The following is a 21,229-nucleotide window of genomic DNA, read 5'->3' as shown; positions in this document are numbered from 1 at the left end:
GATTTATCTTTCAAGAAGACTAACACAAGAGAACATCAAGACTGTAACACTTGTGAACTACAGATAAAAAAATGTTTTAGGGTTATAAGAGAACCTAAAATCTTAGTAGAGCCACATATTTTGGTTTTATTTAAACAATGAATGCATTTTTAATATACAAGTTTAATAAGATTTGGTGTTGCAGTCTGACAGTCTATGAATTCAATCTGCATTACAAGACACAGTGAACATTGTATCAAAAAAACATTTCTCATTAATTTACATTTCATTTAATGAACGAAACACACAATCAAATTATTTCCCTTTTTATTGGTGATACAATTTGATTTTGATTTAAATGAGCAGGTTGATATAAAAGCATATAAGTGCCATGTGTCAGAAGAACAATGTATCACAAGCTGCAGGCAACAATAGAGTGAACTCAAAGGAACTCACAACAAATTAAAACAATAAATTATATGTAGTCTGCGCAACATACTCTGCTTACATGGTCAGTTCTACATCCTTCCTTAGAAGTCTTATCTTAAAGTAACAGCTGCATGATATTTGAGATGTCTAATACAGGAGCCTGGGGACACTACCGGAGTGGATATTAGTCGAGCTAATTCAATTATCTCGCTTTCGTGTCTTCAAATAGTCTCATTGAATCATTAACAATAATACAACATGATAAAAGGGAATTATAAATATCTTCTAATGATTTCAAGGTGCACAGCTTCATTCAGATCCAGATTGAAAAAGCAGAAATCTGAATTAATGGAGGGGCTGTCAAGTATTTCAGATTAAAATTGCCAACTATGATGTTCACAGATTTGCTACATATGCAACATGTTTTATGACATGGGTGTTGTAATGTAAGTAGATAAAAGTAAAGCTGATGATGAATGACATAGTGGTTTGGCTAAATATACAAAACGGAGGCTTATTGGAAAATGCTTCCACAGGTTTGTGGGTGCAGGCAATTAAATCCTGAAAGACCAAAATCAGGCAGCAATGGCTCATCTTGCAAGATGTCAGAATCAGCAAAGATGTTGGGGTTGTTGAGATACATCAGTAACTCATCGTCTGTGCCTGCGACCGAGTCAGACAGCATGGGATCGGGGTGATACGTTTCCAGAGGTGACTGCAGTGAATGAGGACTCCCGTCTTGTTCTGAGGGCAGAGTAAAGGACAAGAGAAAGATCATGTTTCTACTGCCGTGCCCGTGTTATCTATTTGTGGAACTGCTTTCACAAAAATGTGAAGTGCGATGCAACCCACCAACAGAAAAAAAAAGAAAGTACAGACTGATGCTGTAGGATTTGATTTTGCACAAGATTCTCATGCATTGCATGCAGGAGTGCTACTTTTCTGTCAGCTCATCAAAAACATTCAAGTTCTCTAACAGGATTCAAAACACTCGGTTTGTTCAACTGTTTTAATAACTCAATTAAAAGCGCTTACTGCCTTTTGGAAGTCATAAAGGAATAGTTCAGCATGTATACTTACTCCCTTTCTATCAGAGTTAAAAGAAAAGATCAATACCACTCTCATGGGGTGACTGTAGCTTTTTCCTTCTTCCCCTCCTTTTTCTTCCCCCCCTTCCCTTTAACAGACTATTGTTCCCCAGCTTTGGCTCACTGGGTTAAGAGGATTGTCTGGTAACCGCAGGGTCAACGGTTCGATCCTCGACTGGGACGTGCCGTAGTGTCCCTGAGCAAGACACTGAACCCCCAGCTCCCGGGTGCCTATTATTGGGCGCCCCTGCTCCCTATATACAGGGATGGGTCAAATGCAGAAGGCAAATTTCGTGTATATGTGTATTGTTTTCTCTTTTCTTCATATCTGTCCATTACATACATGCAAACAGCTGCTTAGCTTAGCTTAGCTCGAAGACTGGAGACAGGGAATCAGCTAACCTGGCTCCATCAAATATTTGGTTGTGGCCAAGAAAAAGCCCAGCACAGAACAGCTTATTATTGTTTTTATATGTTGGATTTTGTATGGATGTAATAAAATGAAAATAACTTTTATAATCAGTGAGTTTAAAAGGGGCTGGAAGATGGATTTTATTACCATCTGAAAAAGCGTATCTCTCAAATTTCCCAGAACTTTTACTTTCACCAAAATGCTACATAGATCTGCAGCTTGAAGACTGTAAGATGAAATGCCATCGCTGCCACAATTACTCGGTGATCTTTTTTTTTTTTTTCTTTTTTTTTTTTTTTTTTAAATCAAACAATAATAGTACACCAATACTATCTTTGATTTCATGATTAATCATTACTGCTGGTATGTGCCGTTTCTATTTCACAACGTCTTTCCATGGATTTTTACACCAAGCAAAGTGTTAAAGAATTCAAGCATCAGAAGGTAGAATCAAAAAGCTATAAACAATGAAATAAATGCGTTAGTAACAGTAACCAATCATCGGTAGATCACATGTTCAGTAGAGCAGACTACTGTACATGTGCATGCAGTAGAAGCAGCCCACAGCCCCACAGGGTATAAGTCAGAAAGTCCAACAGTTTCATAGCTGACTAGACAGCATCTTCCCCAATGATTCCCCACAGCGCAGGGTCAAAATAGAGAGGGCAACACAGAGCTCTGTGACGAAGGGAGAGTGATTTGTTTGGATGAGGTTTTCAGCAGGATGGGACAGCAAGGAGAGCCATGACTCACCCGCTGTCTCTCCACACAGGGCATTCATCGGCTCCGAGCCTTCACCCTGTCCCATGTCAGAGGACATGGGTGACCTAGCCTCCAGTGTTTTCCTACATGACCAATGACAAACAGTCATTACAACCAGTTGCTCATGACATTAAAAAAAAAAGCGGGGGTGGGAACACTACTGCTCAGATGAAGCAAGTGCATTTTTAGTTTGAAGTTGTTGTTGTTTCTGTATATAAAAAAAAGCACATTTAGAATATATAGGATTATTAAGTATTATTCTCAAAAACAAGATGTTGTAAACCAGCCTGGAGGGGAAAATAATGAATATACTTACTCCTTTGAAACAAACACCAGCTTGGTTTTGATGTACTTTATGTAAAGACTGTCACCTGGAAGAGAATCAGTTTAGAAATGAATGTGTCATATTCATCCCAAACAACATCAATATATTGTCATTGTACTCAAGCGAAAACATTTGATGCCCTTACTTCCAGTCTTCTCAGCGTAGTATTTTCCAAAAGCCTCGTCTTTCGGGGTGTTGGGATACAGGTAGAGAAGAGGACACTCTGGGATATTCTCAGCTTCAAAGATCTGGTAATTCCTGACGATTTCTTGGAAGGGAATCTGGCAGAGATCCACCTTGGTGAAGGGCTGGACCGTCTTCACATCAGGCTCACCTACAACAGACAGAGGATGATAGCGTCTGATGTTTATACCAAGTAACAATTTGAGACAATATTTTAAAATCATTAGGAAAGATATGTCACCAGTTATGGTGATTTCCACCCAGGAGAAGGTGATTCCCCCAATGACACTTTCACTGAAGCGCAACAAGAAGGTGCCTCTCTGTTTCTTCTTCAGGAGGGACTTCTCTTTGCCTTTGCTCACAAAACCCATGATGAGGCTACAGTAGAGGAAAAAAAGTCCTACATAAAACAAGGAACTACTTCTATTTTACAGTAATTAAAGGCATTAAACCCTGATTCGACTAAAACATACCCATCCCTCCACATGTCTTCAAGGTATGTTTTCACCATCACCAAGATGCCATCAAACCACACCCAGAATGTGTCAGGAGTATTTTCCTGTAACAAAGGGTGTGGAGAAGGTCATCAATTCACACCCATGTATATTCCTCAACAATAAACACACAAGACTAAGAATCTGCGGCCACGCTGTAACGCCCATTGTAAAGGAACACAAACTGTACGGTGGATAAAAGGTGCACAGCTTGTTTTTGATCCTAATCAGTCACAGTGAATCAAATGTAAAAAGTGGGCGTGGGGGTCAGCTAACATGCCCACATTGTTAACATGCTGAGGTTTAGCAGGTTATTAGTTTACCATGTTTGGTAGCTTACATACATATTAGCACGACACACAAAATACATGATGGGAATCTCATTCGTTTTTCAGGTATTTGGTCATAAACCAACAAACTGACATTTTGACCTGATGGTGGCGCTAGAGGAACAGTTAGGGGATCACTAAAGTACGGATCATTTGTAATGGCAATAATTGTCGACATTTCACTTCAGTGATGCCAGAGGGAAAAGTCAGGGGATCACAAAAATGGAGATATTATGAGTCGAGTGGTTAGGGTTAATGTTGAAAACTATTTTCCAACATTCAGTATTCTTACCTTGGTGAATTTTGACCAAGGTACTTTGCAGGTGTCATAATTCTTCTGCTTTCCTGGTGAGATGGAGAATAAATTAAGCATTATGCAACTGTCACAATAATAAAACATGCATACAAGCCATGGAAGACAGTGACTTACAGCGGGCAATCCTTCTGATCATAATCTGATTCAAATCAATACATCCTGCTGGATGTCATCATTATTCCAATGATACTGTGAACATACTTTTCCACAAAGAAGTAATATATAATAATTATAAACAGCCGTCATAAATATGATGAAGTTGTGAGAATTCAATCACACTTTTGAGTTTTTCAGCTCGACACTAATGTGTCTTCTTTCACTTTTAGTGGTTGCTCTAAATGAAGAAATAAAATCTAAATAAAGACATTTTAAGTTTTGGGCATCCTCTTGCTTGATCAGGGGAGAAAGTGGTAGAAGAGTACCGATTTACCACCTTCCCCAACGGTTAGAGTTGGACACAATATGTACGATCTGATTCTTACGAGAAACTGGATGGACAAAATAGAAAACACCAACCGACTGATGCAGAGATTCTTTCGGTTAAATAATGTCTATCCTTCCAAAAAGGCCAAAAACGTCAATGCAACGATTTCACGCCGAGGCCTCAAGAGCTTAGAAGTGTTGCCGAGTTATTTGTTTCATCTTTAAATATAAAGCCATTCAGTCTGACAGATGCATTGAGGTAACTAGTGTCATAATCGAACCAAGGTGTTTCCTGATATTATGTTTGAGTCACAGATGAACAAACCTATTTTTAGACAGAACAACCACAAAAAAGAAGCAAAGGCAAGCAGCTGAAGCAGAACATGGAAGCAACATTTACCAAAGAGTCTGTGTGCAATCATCTCCAGCTGATCCTCATTCAGACCACGTTTAGTGGCAGAGAGAAACTGCCAACTCAACATCTCTCCAAACTGCGGCCAAGTGGCTGCAGGAGAGTTGGCAAAGAACACGATATCCTGGAGAAACAGACGCACATTAACAAATATATACGCAATAACATTTCTAATACCGCCGTAAAATGCTACATGGTGTGTGTGTGTGTGTTAGTCTCTCAGGGACCTCTCACCTTTGTGTCCACACTGAGCAGGTTGAACCAGAGTACGGACGCCCAGGCGCTCTGCTGCTGGCTGGAGTTGGAGATGATGACCACCGGGATTGAGGAGGCCTAAGTTGGGTGCAAAGGAACGATCACATGTATTTAGGTCATATTACCATAAAGAAGACAATAAAAACAACAACAATGCTTAGTTTGTATACAGAGCACATGTAGTCGCAGAACAAGGAAGGAAGCAGAGGAAACTCCACCTGCATCTCAACTGACAAGCCTTTCATCTCAAATGCAGTGTCAAAGTAGATGATGTGCAGCTCCTCTGTGACACTGAGAGAAATCTGTCAACATCAAAAAAAACACACACACGCAGTTCATTATTTGCTCGTTCACATCTCCTTGAATTATGACTCGAGTTAAGCTGTGAGCACAGAGGATATCTTCAGGATCTCTAACGTCTACTCACATCACTGACTCCTTTGCCGCCACCTCCAGACTTCTGCTCCTTCAGAGTCTACAAACAAATAAAGAGTACACTAAATAAATCAAGCAGCAATATTACCATCTGAGATTGAAGACATTGACAATCATTATCACTCACAAGATGTCTGAAGTCTGCTACCATGCCTCCACTCTGGCTCTCTGCCATGTTCAAGGACTTGGTTTTGGTGCCGAGGACATTAAAACGCCGATATCTGCAAACATACACGGTTTTGTAAAAACAAGTTTAACACAGCTCTTCTTGAAATACCACTTGACATGAAAGACTAAGTTATACAAAACAAACACTCACCCTTTGATCTGAGGAGCCTCCCTAAAGTTCAAGAGGGAGAAAAACAGAGCAGTGAGGTCATGAAGTCCAGAACTAAAGTTGCAGGTTTGCTGTGTGGTGAAAGTAACTCAAAGTAAAAGGAGGAACCTCACCTGTCCATGGACACGTTCACTTTCATGGAGTGGTTCAGCTCAGGGAACTTAACAAGAAGCCTGAAAACATTAAATCAGGTGTAAGATTTTAGAAATATTAAAAAGGCTGAATAAGTAGGATTTGACAATTGCAAGTTTTTTAACACAGAACTCAAAGTTGGCCCCTCTTCCTTGGCTCAAGGACACCAGAAGCCAACCCCAGATTCACTCCTGTTTTGGGAAAAGCTTTGTTCCTTTGACGTTTCGCCTCACTGTATTTGCATTTTTTTTTTTTTTTTTTTTTTTTTCTTAGCTTCCTCTTCATCTGGCATCTGGTCGCTTCGTTGTTAAATAAGATAATACTGTATTATCTGCACATACTCACACTTCTGTCAGCCATACGTGATGACTGAGAGGAATTATCGAAAAGGAAAATCCTACTAATTCTGCCTTTAAGATACTTTATAATAAAAAGGTGAAAAAGAAGCACTCTCAAGGTTATGGAAAATATTAACAAAATAAGTTTGAGGGATCAAAGTCACAGTTAGGAAAATGAAAACAGAAGGCTTTGAAGAAAAGCATTAAATGATCATTGTTGTCATGGTCATCATGTTCATATTAGATCAGAACTGCTGTAACGTTTGCATGGTGATTAAAACCCACTGCAGCCAGTAAACTGAGTTTAGGGGGGTTTAGCTCCACTGCGGCCCTTTGTTTTGGTACAGGTAGATTGAGTCGCTTCAGGTCAGCGGTCCGACATGCATGTATATATAGATTAGGTAAAACATGTACTAAAAGTAAATTAAAATAAATAGATAGCATCGTAGTGGCACACTGACCTGGTCTTGACAGAGAACTGGACGTTTGTGCGGAGCACCAGTGGTCCTTTCCCCTGAGGCATGGAGGGCTGAGTCTCCACCACAAAGGAACTTCAAGAAACAGACAATAATGTCATGAAATCTAAACGGAACATTATAAGAGGTCAAGAGAGTGTATGAAGATGTGTCCTAAAGGAGAGACCTCTTGAGTAAGTCTTTTAGAAGAGTATCGGCTCTCTTCTGCATTGCGGGTCTTTGGGCCTTCACCGGGTCGTTTCCATAGGACACTTTTTCCATCAGCTCCTGCAGCTTACCAAGAAACTCCCGCACCTGGAACAGACACACTGCCACGCAGGTGAACCTACAAGACAAGAGGAGAAGAGCAGAAGTGATGATGTCCACACAAGTATTCAGAAAAGGAAAAAAAAACAAGAATAAGAGAAAACACCAACAAATGAAGACCATGAGTTTGAGCTGCCCCCGCCTAGTCGATTGGTCCATTAGTCGGTTGTTTTGGTCTTAGTCGACTAAGAATTCTTTAGTTGATGAGACGTTTTTCATGCTGAATGACTGACTTGTGAGCACATCTCTAGTTAACACAAGTTTTAAAGTGGTGCTTTTGTGTAGAAGCTCAGTTTTACAGATCTCTCGATTAAATCAAGTAATCGATTAGTCGTCAAAATCGTAGGAGTGTTAGTCGACTATATATTTCTAGGACAGCCCGACCACCAATGTGATAATAGTGGAGGTGAGATTGGGAAACTCTCAAATTCTACCAATAAAACAGTGATTTTTTCATATACAAAAGGACCATTGATAAAAATGTTACAGTAAACGTTAAACATTAAAACTGATGTGAAGCAGGTGGAGATGAACATACCACTTCTCCAGCTGATCCAGACAAACATTGTCTGGAGCACCAATGCAGACCTTCTGCTGCCTCCTCTGCCACTCCACCAGCTCCTTTTTCACCAATATACCGATGAGGTCATCAGTCCTGTCCAGGATCATATCTAGGTCTGACAGGGTGCTCTAAGAACATGATTGAATGACACAAAAATTATTATTATTATTATTGAATTCAGAAAATAATTGGACTAAGGAGAGATGAAGGTGTTAATTAAGAATATTGATAACTTCGTACCTTTCTACGTTCATCCAGTCTGTTGATAAGTAACTGAAAAACATTCTCTTTTTCCTTCTTCCCCGCCTCATCAACCACAGCTGCGTAAATGTTTCCACAGTGGGATCACGGTTTCCATACAAGACAAAAGAGAGCATGTAGCTGTGATTCAGGCCTCTTTATTACTCATCCTAAGAGCGTGGAAATTTAACCAGGACTTTTGAATCTGCTTACCTTCCATTTTATAGGTTTGGAATTTAAAATCAAACTCGTCCTGCTGCTCCTCCAGACAGAACATTGTATGATCCATGCACTATATCACAAAAGTCCAGAGAATTAAAAAAATAAAATGGATGAACAGTGATATCTTTCAATTACAAATCACAACAAAATGGCATAAAGCAACATAATCTGCACCTGCACTTCATTCCGGAGGCCAGCCATTTTACGTTCAAGGTCCTGCTGGCTGCTGATCTCCATGGCTTCTTGAGCTACTTGCAAACACTGGACCTGAGAAAAGCAAAGGAGTGGGAGGAGCAGGTATCGAGATAAAGAGTCTTTCTCGTGTGAAACTGGGAAATATTGTTTTCAGTGCAAAGAGCAAGTGGGACTGAAAGTGGCAGTTAAAAGCAATACGGTGGAAAATCTTGGTGGAAAACCACACACTGAGTCCTGTCAGGGTCCTGTTTGTTTTCAGCAGATGCGGCACTTTTTAAATAACTGCCAATACATTTTTTTCAGAACAACTGTAAACAGACAAAATGGAAATTCTCACTGAACACCTTGAACATATCCTTTTAGTTATAAGTTATGAATTAAGCAACAGAACACATCCACTCTTGCTGGCTGGCATTTGAGTAAACAGCCAAAACATGGCAACTTTTAAAGTGACCATGTGGTAAAATATCAGGTGACAACTGCAATTGTTTATTCTAGAGCAACGTGTGTGTAATTGTTGCATGTGCAATTGTTGCATGTGCATTGAAATGCTGTATAAGCAGCAAGGTGTGTCCAATCTATTCTGTCACAATAAATGTTCCCCTAACCTGCTTAGTCAGATCAACACTCAGCAGGATTTCCTTCTCTTTTTCCAAAAACCATAGGATTGTGCTTGCCAAGGCACACGGGTCATCCAGGTACCTCTGTGAGGAGAGAGAGGGCAGATGGATATCAGAGTCAAAGCCATCATTGTGCTTTTGCTCTCCACTAATACCACCCAGACAAACCTGAAAGTTCTGTTTGTAGCGTCTAATGTTGTGCTGCATTAAGAATGACTCCTCCTGAACAAAGCGGCTGTGCTGTATATCCAGATTCTCCAGCAGGACCTGGAACAGCACCATTGCCAAGTCATGGTCCCGTGCTGCTAGTTGCCTAAAGAACAAAACAAGATAGCAAGATACAAATAGCAGAGCTTTACAAAGCTTTTCAAATCTTTGAAAAGGTATAGTATGGGTTGAATGAGATGCTGCCTTACCACTCCTGCTTCTCTATCCAGGCTGACAGGTAGTGCCTCACGTCCATAGGCAGAGCATCCCTGTCATAGAGCTCATGTAGCTGCTGTGGGTAAGGAGCAGGCAGATCCCTCAGTCGGTCCCACTGAGCCATCCTAACACCAACATGCACGCAAACAGCAGACCACATTTACTGCGTGTGCACTAAAAGACAGCGCCATTACATTTCAAAGTGACAGGTTCAAAACAAGTCTGTAATCAACAGTTGAAGGAGTAAAGTGCAAACTCGTCGACAACAGTGGACCTGTGACTGACTGTACGGGCTGCAAATGGTGTTATCTTTTTTAACAAGCCATTGCAGGTTGAGACCGAGTATAGCGTTACTTTATTTGTATGTTACGTTAGCTTGTCTTTAGACGAACTGTCAGTCAACAGCGTAGACGGGGCCCTTTAGTAACAACATATTTGCTTACCTCGCTTTATGCTGTCAGACAGAGTCCACTTAGAAATGTCTTAGTAACTAACGTTAGCGAACTGGTCGTTTAAAACAGGCGCATAGCTATCTCCTGTTTCTTGCGTTACTAGCTACCGTTAGTTGTAGCTGCTGCTAGACGTTTGTAAAACAAAACAGCAGACAAGCGTGTGAAAGATATTTCCTTAATATTTTCCAAACACAGTTCTATTTCATTGGCTATCTGGTTATCCCTCCCAAGTGGTTCTTCTCGAACGAACCATGGGCACCATTTTGGCTCTAACGCAATTGCCGTTAAAGCACTTGAGAGCCGAAATGTCCGGGTAAGGTAAATCAGTTTCCTGATGAGCCAGAGCTAACCGCTCATTGGTCGAGCCAGTCACAGGACAGCGCGTGCTGTTGGTACATCTTTCACGCCAATCTGCAGCGAGGGGCGCGGTGCGCAAAATAGAAACTTATGGCTCTGGCTGAAAGTTTCCCGAGAAATGAGGTTGTGAAAGTGACGAAGCGAGCGTGTGACGCACGCAGGGGCGTAGCAAGGAATTATGTGCCCGAGGCAGTCTCTGTGCCCAACCCCGTCCCCACCCTTATACATTATTTTACAAACGAAAAAGACAATTGAACAAGACTGGAATATAACTGTATTATTTACTGTGTAGCCTAATATTTAACCATTTCAGCCACTTAAACTCTTACACAGTGATATGCCCCCATTGGGTTGTGAAACATATATCATGCACTTCTTCATCTCCACTACCGTCTTGACCCCAATCATCCTCTGCACTGATTTCTGTCTCTTATTCAAGGAGCAAGGAGTTGTACAGTCTAGATGCTGTTAATGAAGGAAACTTTGGATAACACACACTAACTGTAGCTTACAACAGGGCTCCCATGCTTTCACCCAAGGTCATTTCAGAACTTGTCTTATCCTTCACATACCAGCTGCACCTATTAAACTCTTACACACACATCTCTTTGTTATGGAAGGTTCATCATTATCACACAATAAGAGGGAGGCCTCAACCTCCCTTCCAGGCTAAACGCTTCCTAAAATGGGCTTTCCAGCTGGCGGACAAATTCAACGGCAAACTCCAGAGCAAAACTAGTGCTGACATTTCTTCTGAGAGAACGTGGTGAGGAGTTGTTTACCTTCCTATTTGATTAGGTGTGAAAATTGTAAAAAAAATTATTATAACAAGCAATTTTCGTGGGCCCTACAACAGCTTTGGGCCCTATAAATAAGTTGATGTTGTCTTTGTCCTCCGTTCCTGAACAAACCAAATCAACAAACAACAAAAACAGGTTATGTGTCTCTGGTACTAATTTAACAATACAATAATATTCTCCATGAGCTTGAACTCCCTTTTGTGTCGGTTGAAAGGCAGTTTAAGGATAATGAGCGTACAAAATATTATACTGTAATTCAACAAGGTGTAATTTGAAGAACGTAAACTCCTTGTCAGGTTGTTAAAAATATCCACATTCTCAAAAATAATGCAGAGGTTGTGATCTAAGAGTCCTAAATGGCAGCTACAAATTCCCTTCTGTTTGTTGTAAAGCACACCTGCTCACCAGATCCTGGAGGTCAGATCCTACCTTTGTTATCAAAAACAAACATTGTTATCTCTGTGCTGTGGATAAATGGGCGAAAGTTAAACAAGTTTAAAATTGAGGTTATCTTAGTTGTAGACTAACATACATGTTATTTGACATCGTTTAATATATCTTAAACCGGTGTAGCTCCTCTAATCAAATCAACTCCCTAACCACTACCAGGAAGCAGGTTGTTATTTGTGCTGTACTGGGCTTATTAAACAGCACAAAGTTTGTTCCTAATCTCTTTCCACTACATTTGGAAAGCTGCTGTGATATGTTCATTGCCTACTGTATATTTTATTGGGGGCTACTGACTTTGGATTCATCAAGCTTGGTGGAGGAGTGCAGAAATATCTGTTTGGTAAATATGTGTACAGAGAGCAAGGTTCACAGAAAAGTGCTCAAAATTGTAGGGGTGCCAGTGTGAATTGGAAAAAACACCCATTGAGTTCAATGTCTCCGTATGTCATGTCAGTGTGACAGTGAGTCAGCATGAACAATACCAGCACCCTGAAACCAAAATCAAAGTGGACCTGTGCTCTGTACACTGTGACATGTCCAAATGTCTTTCATGAAAAAAAAACCTTTTCAGTCCCATAAAATAATTAAGCTTTAAATTAGGTCTAAAAGTCCTAAAGTGTAACCTAAACTTAATAAAGATGATTTTACTCCCAATTAAAAAACTTTTTTTCTTAGTGCCTGTGGGCTCGGACTTCTAATAAAACACTTGAAAACTCTGCACATCATGACTTAGCCTAAATAGAAAATATAGTTTAATCGAATACTATTTCCCTACTTATCAGGTGCTCACTGTTTCTTTCACAAGACAATTACAATACAAGCAATATGAGAGTGCACAATTACCACACTGACAGTCACGGTATGCACACATAGAGATTTAATATACCATTTATTGACATTAAAAGAAAAATAATTAAAAAACATATAAAACTACAAAACTTAGTTTTCAGTCTATTGTCCCTGCAATTAACACCAGAGGTGGGAATGTGACTCTGACCTGGAAAAACGTTTTCATGGAAGGGAAGAAAACAACAAGAGTGACGAAGAACAATGACCAGAAGAAAAGACACCAGATGTAGAGCAAAATGAAAGTCTTGAGGGATTGTAGGTTTAATTTCCTGAGACCTGTTCTTCAGAAGTTGCTGCTTAATATGATACATTGTTCAACTATATAAAATTAAAATTATACACAAAAGGAGATAGTTTTCTACAAGCAGAAAAGGTTAAAAACTTACTTAATGGTTGTTAAAGCTTGTTTGCAATTAATGTGTAGTGTAATTACCTTTTTACTCAGTAAATTTCATTGCATTTTTCTATGTTGTCTTAAAACATAAACTAATTTACATATTTTACAAACTAATCAAAAAATCACTGACATCTTCAATAAAAAATAATCAGTGTGTCAGACTGTGTAAAATGAAGTTTGTGCAGTCACACAAATAAAAAGCTTTTTCCCCCATTTAAAAACTTCTGATAATCCACTGAGTAATACAAACATGTGTAATTTTGTTTTTCAAATAATCTAGATTATATAATGCCTGGTAAACCAATATGTTACTCATCAACCATGTCAGTCAACAAACACTGATCCTGTGTCACTGTCCTTTTTTTATTTAATGTATAAACTAAATATAAAGATATTGCTAAAGCTTCACATGCGGATTTATTGCTCCTTCAGTCTACTGGACAGTGATGACGCCATCCTCCGAGTTGAACTGGTTCACCAGCACGTCATCCTCCTGCTTCATGGAGTTGAGCAGATACCTGACGCCTGCTTTCACACCGGTTTTCACCCCTGCACCCAGAGCGTAGCCTGCCACCCCGGCAGTCCCCCCTGTGGCCACCATGAGAGCATCTGTGCCGAGGTCAACCGCGCTGAGGATGGCTCTCTCCTTGGCTGTCTCCGAGCAGTTGACAGAGGCATAATACACAGCTGTGCCGAGGTTGTAGAGGGTGCTGACTCCAGGGATCCACTCCACCACGTTGTATACGCGCTCCTCGCTTTTGTTGATGCAGCTCCTCTGGGGGCTTCGCCTCACCCGTCGACCCGAGGCAGTGGCAGTCGAAGCATCCTCCTCTGCGCTGCACTGACGGATCCAACATTCAGACTCTGTGGATTCAGAGGGTAAGACGCGACTGCCTTTCTTCAACACTCCCTGGTACTTCCCAGGTTTGAGTGGTCCACTGCTGGTCACACCAGCACACAGGACTCCCAGTCTCTCACAGGCGCTCACAGCCTCCTCTAGATCACCCGTGGCTCCTTCCACAGCTGTTCCTGCCAGTGTGGTTCCACTCACCCTGGTCCAACCCTCACAATGCCCTTCATGCTTGGAGGAACCTTCTCCCACCATGGTCAGCTGCTGGATGTTAAACATCACAGCCTCCATGTGGCGCCCTGCTTGATTCCTCCCTGAAGGCGATGATGCAGGTGCAGGCGTGGATGCAGACTTGCTCACCCTCCTCTCTATCAGACCCTGCACCTCCATCAGGAGCTCCTCCGTGTCAGCCACTCCCAGCAGGTCGTGCAGCTTGAGCACCAGGGTCTGTGCTTCCTGTTGGCAGCCTGCCACCACCAACACGGGCACTAAAGAGAGACCCAGGAGCTCCTGGGGGAACATGGAGGATGATGGGTCGTCCAAGGTGCTGGCAGCCAACAGCTCCTCACAGCTGACGTTCCCGTGAATGTGGAGGTGATCTTGAATCTGCTCCGGAAGCTTTGTCCTGAGGACCGATATTATGTTTTCGGCAGATCGAACTCTCTTCTCTTTTTGTGCAGGATCAGGGTTTTCTGCAGATGGGATACCGAGCTGGAGTTTAGGCCCCAGGAGAGACGGATGATCCTGTTTGGCTGTTTCCTCTCCCGCTTCATTGAAGTCAGCTCCTGGAAGCAGAGTGTTTCTCAGAGCCAGAGGAGGTGGGACCCTGCACAAAGCCTGTTCATTCAGCAGGAGCTGGATCACAATCAGCCACTTCAACTTGGAGGACATCATTCCAGTGTTGTTTGAGCTTTTTTCCCCCAAAGCTACAACATTAAACACAGGAGAAAATAATAAGAAAAAAAACCCAGCAACATGAGTCCTTGTTGCACATACTGCTGATCCTGCAATCGAGTACTTCAGTCTTTTACTCTCACGCAATGATTCATTGGCTAGTTTAGGCTATCCAGTCTTGTGACTGCACCTGTTTCACTGTAGATGAAGAAAATATTAAATGACTCATAACTCTCATCTTGTAATGTTTCTAGTGGCACAATATATAGTTATTGGTCTATATTGTATAATTTTATATTTTAATCTAGTCAGCCTGCATAAAGCCCTCACATTAAATTTATGTTGTCTACATTGCAAACAAACAAAAAAATCAATATTTTAAAATGTGCAAGAAAGAGCAACACATCCCAATACAGGGCCTCGACACTGAGCTTGGCCTCTTTTCCCTGTACTAACTACGACTACAAAAAGAAATGTTGTTCCACCCACAACTTCTTAATTTCATTGCATCTTTTGATCCTGTGGCAGCTTTGTGTCCAGCACCTACCTTAATAACAATCAGACGTGGAGTCCAGAATGTAGCAGTGCGACCAAGATGGCTTCAGCGTGTAGGGGGATGCTTTTTGTGTTAGTTTTTCCCCTCAAAATGTGCATAGCGGTCTTCTTTCTCTTTGCCTCCAATGAGAGTCTCCTCCTTTACACATGACATCCCACAGCCCTCCCTCTGTCTCATCTGTCTTTCAGCTGCTGCTTCTCTTTGTCCTCATTGCTCAACAGGGATCTCAGGGCTTGAATATTGATTCATGTGGGGAAAGTCCATGTGTTCTAAAGCAGCTGTTTGTCTGCCCCACTATCTGCTCATCCCTCCCCCATCCCGCTGTTCTCTCTCAGGCGGTAGGTTTTGTCTTTGACCCAAATACTTGAAAGAAATCTCCCCTCATGCCGTGAGCATGTGAGGAAAAGTGATAAGTGAGGAAGACGAGGGGCTATCTGAGGTAAAGACTAAACTCATTGACAACTCCACTTGATGTATTGTTGTTACTGCACACCTGCTCATTGTTGCAACATCTTAACACATCACTTTCCTGTACTAACTTCCTTTAGAAAAGGTTTTCTTCTATTTTCTGAAGCCCCATTCACTCACACATAAAAGCTGTTGGTAAAAGTCCATCTCTTTGACAATCAGAGCACCCAGAATAGCATGGCTTTGCCCTGGAGCAGGCTGTCGCTGTCCTATGAAAACCTTGTATGTTGTATAGAAAAAAAGGTCACAGCCTCTATGTGGCACCCTTCTTGTTTCAGGCTGCAGCATCAGCACCAAATAACACACAGACAAAGGTTCTTTTTCACTTCTGTCTCCATCTCTTATTCATTTTCCTCTTTTCCTTTCCACAGTTCCTCCAAAATGAGAAAGGAAGGTAAGGAAATATCTTTCTCTATTTGGTTTCGTCGAGGGGGAGATTCTGCTCCTTCATTGTCCCCTGCTGGAGACGAAAGGTTGTGATCTCTCAGGGAATGGAGACCTAATCCGCACCTAGCCTCAGCCACTCTGAAGAAAGAAAGTTAAAATCATTAACATCATTAGACTGAAGCCAATGTGTCATACTGTGTACTGCCTGCAAGTTAAATGTGGAGTTGTTGGTTGTTATTATGTTCTCATCTGTTTTATTCAGGGAGCCTGGATATAGGGAAGAAGCCCTCTGGGTTTCACCAATTTGAAAAATCTGACAATTTGCAGGTGTGATTCATAAAGTATGATGGTTTACGAATTAATTTCTGCCGGGAACTGAGTATAATTAACACTTGGTATACTCCATTAAAAAGTGTGCTAAAAAGTGCCCCTGAGGTTTCATTAATTGTCAGGGAGTATCAGCTCATTTGTTGTGAGTCTCATGATCTCACACCAATAGTCCCAGTGCAATTATCATGTCTTAGTCTGTAGTCCAAGTTCACTCTTGAACTTGGAGGCACTAGTTGTGAGCGACTTATGTTTTAATATTTGTATTATGCAGTTTACAGAGTGTTTTGAAGATCCAGACATAATTTAAATGTGAAACTAAAGTTACTTTAGAAACTGTGTCAGAATAGGAATATGTAATGTTAGACAGTTTTTTCCTTAACAATCAACCGTACATAATGTACTGTTAGTTAGTTAGTAGATGTTGCCTTTTCTTTCTTCTTAACAGGATGTAAAGTTTTAGACAGGCATTTTTAGGTCTTGTGTGTTTTATATTGCATTTTATATTTACTGCAAAGTAATCTTCTTCTATAGAACAATTAAGATGTATACAAAAGAAAGGAGTGTAACAGAAGAACACAGTTATATAAGCTTTTTCACCTGCTTCCTGTAAGGTCACCAAACTCCATTTACTAATAGGAATGATAAAGGTGTGAGACGTCCCATCCTGGCAGGTGGAACTGAACTAATGACAGACTGAAGAAGTGTCAATCAGGCAGAACACATCCACAAAAGAAGCCACTGGTGTAAAATGTGATATATTTGGAAAGTCTTAGACTGGATGCCAAATGGATCAATCAATACTCTTCATTAGGGCAGTGCTATGAAGAGTTTAGTTTGAGTTGACGTCAAAGCTTCAAGACAATCAGGCAATCAGAAATGAAGTGTTGATTTTTCATTAAATACAAATAGTTTGGTTAAAAAAAGGACACATCCAACACTGCCACTGTAAATGCTGTCATGAACACAGTATGGATTAGGATGAGTTGTTGTTTTGTTGTTCCTCAAATATGACCTTTCTAATTTCAGGTGGGTGTGTAAATTAAACTTTTTGGGTATTTGTCTGTGGAAGGAAAGGGTCAGCCGGAAGGCTTCCGTTTGTCCTTTCATTGGTTCAGAGTGTGTGGGAGTTATTTGTCTGTCGGCTCTTACACACCAGTTATTGACGGTGTTGACAGAAAAGCAATATCCGCTTACAGGGCGTACGCTGTTTCCAAGTCCAGTCCACTTAGACAGGCACATAATGTGCTCAATATCTCCTGGGAGACACACACACACACACACACACACACACACTGTACTTCAAGTTTTTGCAGTTTGTTTGCAGTTGTATTAAGCAAAACAAGTATAATATTTATGGTAAATAGTGCTATATTAAATTAGTTCATGCATCCATCTTATACAGTGGGTACGGAAAGTATTCAGACCCCTTTAAATTTTTCACTTTGTTTCATTGCAGCCATTTGCTAAAATCAAAAAAGTTCATTTTATTTCTCATTAATGTACACTCAGCACCCCATCTTGACAGAAAAAAACAGAAATGTAGATTAATTAAACTGATTGGACTTGATTAGGAAAGGCACACACCTGTCTATATAAGACCTTACAGCTCACAGTGCATGTCAGAGCAAATGAGAATCATGTGGTCGAAGGAACTGCCCAAGGAGCTCAGAGACAGAATTGTGGCAAGGCACAGATCTGGCCAAGGTTACAAAAGAATTTCTGCAGCACTCAAGGTTCCTAAGAGCACAGTGGCCTCAATAATCCTTAAATGGAAGAAGTTTGGGACGACCAGAACTCTTCCTAGACCTGGCTGTCCAGCCAAACTGAGCAATCGTAGAAGAAGAGCCTTGGTGAGAGAGGTAAAGAAGAACCCAAAGATCACTGTGGCTGAGCTCCAGAGATGCAGTAGGGAGATGGGAGAAAGTTCCACAAAGTCAACTATCACTGCAGCCCTCCACCATCACTGCAGCCCTCCACCAGTCGGGGCTTTATGGCAGAGTGGCCGACGGAAGCCTCTCCTCAGTGCAAGACATATGAAAGCCCGCATAGAGTTTGCCAAAAAACACATGAAGGACTCCCAGACTATGAGAAATAAGATTCTCTGGTCTGATGAGACCGAGATTGAACTTTTTGGCGTTAATTCTAAGCGGTATGTGTGGAGAAAACCAGGCACTGCTCATCACCTGCCCAATACAATCCCAACAGTGAAACATGGTGGTGTTTTTCAGCTGCAGGGACAGGATGACTGGTTGCAATTGAAGGAAAGATGAATGCGGCCAAGTACAGAGATATCCTGGAAGAAAACCTCTTCCAGAGTGCTGTGGACCTCAGACTGGGCCGAAGGTTCACCTTCCAACAAGACAATGACCCTAAGCACACAGCTAAAATAACAAAGGAGTGGCTTCGGAACAACTCTGTGACCATTCTTGACTGGCCCAGCCAGAGCCCTGACCTAAACCCAATTGAGCATCTCTGGAGAGACCTGAAAATGGCTGTCCACCAACGTTCACCATCCAACCTGATGGAACTGGAGAGGATCTGCAAGGAATAATGGCAGAGGATCCCCAAATCCAGGTGTGAAAAACTTGTTGCATCATTCCCAAGAAGACTCATGGCTGTACTAGCTCAAAAGGGTGCTTCTACTCAATACTGAGCAAAGGGTCTGAATACTTATGACCATGTGATATTTCAGTTTTTCTTTTTTAATAAATTTGCAAAAATTTCTACATTTCTGTTTTTTTCTGTCAAGATGGGGTGCTGAGTGTACATTAATGAGAAATAAAATGAACTTTTTTGATTTTAGCAAATGGCTGCAATGAAACAAAGTGAAAAATTTAAAGGGGTCTGAATACTTTCCGTACCCACTGTAACCATGTGTATCGCTCCTTGTGGCATATCTGATTTTCAGACTTACTGGGTCAACTCGGAGAGAGATTCTTCCCTGTTGAATCAGTAAGAATGGGCTTTATGGCATAACTAATGATTAATTAGTCACTGGTGTACCACATTAAACTTTTTTATTTGAATATTTATTTTGTTAGATAACCTAGTGTGAAAAGATGCAATACTTCTTTTATTTTTATATTTTATTTATATTCTCTTGTTGACGCTTTCAATTATTTGATAAGACTAATGAGAAAGTGTGTGTGTGTGTGTGTGTGTGTGTAGGGGTGGGAGGGGAGGGGAGTTTGGGTGGTGGGTGGAGCACTAATTTGATTACAAAATGAGCTCACGGACTGTAATAATTGAGATAAGAGGCTGCTGAGCAGAGAGACACATTTTCAGTCGGCATTGAGTTCCTTTGATATCAAGTAAACTGTTGGACGGATCAAGATCTTTCAACACTGTTAAGAGGTGAGACGTTCATGTTGTGTGATTCATTTGAAATAGATTATTGTGATAAAGGAGCCTTATGACGTCATGAGAGGTCATTGTTCACAAATAAGATTCTGTACCAGGCTTGTTTTCTGATTAAATGCTTTTATTCTCTTTTTGTCAAACTTGTATGATTTATTGGATAAGTGAGTAAATTGATTGACTGCAGGTTTGGTAATGTCTATCTGAGCAGAGAATAAAGTAGCTCTTCCTCTATTTAATCAGAGCTTCTTTTTGCTTTGCCGACAGCCTAGCCAGGCCAACCGCACGTTTCTATTAGAAATGTTAGTGCATGTGAGTGTTCCCCAATAGTTAGCTCAGGGCTGCTGCTCTGCACTGCTCTCATATGGCAGTTGAAACTAATAACGCTGTCCTGACCGACAGCGTCGTGAAGGAAGCGTATCACCCACAGGTAAACACTGTTGGCTCTGTCAACACTTTCCCCGTAGGTTGCACTGTTAGCACTGTTAGCATCGTTAGCTATAAGCCGCCAGTTCGCCGTCGACATGTTGAGAGCCAATCAGAAGCAATCGAAATGCTCCCAATCTCTGATCTTGCACCTTTAAATTTTTGTTAAACTCGCTTTGTATTCATCATTCAGTTATTTTTACAATCTTAATTGTCCATTTAATCTGAATTTTATGCATGTCTTCTGAAAAATCTTTTTTTTCAGTTCAGCAACTTAATCTGACTTAATTAATAAAAAGTTGACAAATTTAACCCTTTTTCTATTTTACCTATTTTGCCATCTGGGCTTCACATATGAAAGTGAAGTGTGACTGTTAAAACAATTAAAGACCTGAGACCCTGTGATGTTAGGCCTGATTGTGAATGTAGCCTACAGATATATTCTAATCTATATTATCCTATATTATAATAATTTAAAAACTTGTCACTTAGATAATTACAGTACGTACGTGAGAGATCTGTGAGCTTGGGGTTTTTTTTTAAGCTGAAGAGATGAAAATAATATGCAAAGAAAGTAAACAAATCAAAAAAAGGAGTCATAAAAATATTTCAACCCTGATTATGTGACACACAGAGTGTCAGCTTTGGAGCTATGAAGATACACTCCTGGCCTATAGTTTTTGCTGATATTATTTCTAGGCTACATGTTAATAAACCAACCATCTGATTTCTGTTTCAGAGTGATGGAGAGAACCCCAAACGGCTGCGGCACTCGTGCTTCCCTGGTTGCTTTGGTCGTCCTTGTCTTATTTCCTGTGAAGTCTGGATGTAGGAAATACACCTACAAACCACTGACAGAGGTAAGACACATTGAGGGCCTTTCCCCCTAAACCTAATAACTGGTTGGGCCACCCTTAGCAACAACTGCAATCAAGCGTTTGCGATAACTGGCAATGAGTCTTT

At 40.9% G+C, this 21,229-nt stretch overlaps 2 protein-coding genes across 2 annotated transcripts; both read right to left on the bottom strand.

The window, feature by feature from the left end:
* Window positions 1–152: 152 nt before the first annotated feature.
* stat2 (signal transducer and activator of transcription 2) lies at window positions 153–10,415 on the bottom strand. The gene is made up of 24 exons (XM_031848276.1): window positions 10,137–10,415; window positions 9,687–9,818; window positions 9,439–9,583; window positions 9,259–9,354; window positions 8,630–8,722; window positions 8,447–8,525; window positions 8,234–8,313; window positions 7,970–8,121; window positions 7,292–7,450; window positions 7,111–7,200; window positions 6,293–6,352; window positions 6,162–6,182; window positions 5,970–6,063; window positions 5,835–5,882; window positions 5,626–5,709; window positions 5,387–5,485; window positions 5,141–5,276; window positions 4,294–4,346; window positions 3,652–3,737; window positions 3,420–3,556; window positions 3,141–3,329; window positions 2,987–3,041; window positions 2,662–2,753; window positions 153–1,152 (listed from the first exon to the last, which is right to left on the bottom strand). Exons 2-24 carry the CDS (start codon window positions 9,815–9,817, stop codon window positions 923–925), a joined length of 2,409 nt encoding a protein of 802 aa, XP_031704136.1. The 5' UTR covers window position 9,818; window positions 10,137–10,415; the 3' UTR covers window positions 153–922.
* Window positions 10,416–12,612: 2,197 nt separating this feature from the next.
* apof (apolipoprotein F) lies at window positions 12,613–15,403 on the bottom strand. The gene is made up of 2 exons (XM_031850007.1): window positions 15,290–15,403; window positions 12,613–14,774 (listed from the first exon to the last, which is right to left on the bottom strand). The coding sequence occupies exon 2, from the start codon at window positions 14,740–14,742 to the stop codon at window positions 13,432–13,434; it is 1,311 nt and encodes a 436-aa protein (XP_031705867.1). The 5' UTR covers window positions 14,743–14,774; window positions 15,290–15,403; the 3' UTR covers window positions 12,613–13,431.
* Between the last annotated feature and the right edge of the window lie 5,826 nt (window positions 15,404–21,229).

Source organism: Anarrhichthys ocellatus, unplaced genomic scaffold (genome assembly GCF_004355925.1).
Source record: "Anarrhichthys ocellatus isolate YVR2014 unplaced genomic scaffold, GSC_Weel_1.0 scaffold1, whole genome shotgun sequence".
NCBI classification, from domain to species: Eukaryota; Metazoa; Chordata; class Actinopteri; order Perciformes; family Anarhichadidae; genus Anarrhichthys; species Anarrhichthys ocellatus.
This window is presented reverse-complemented; position numbering and strand designations above follow the sequence as displayed.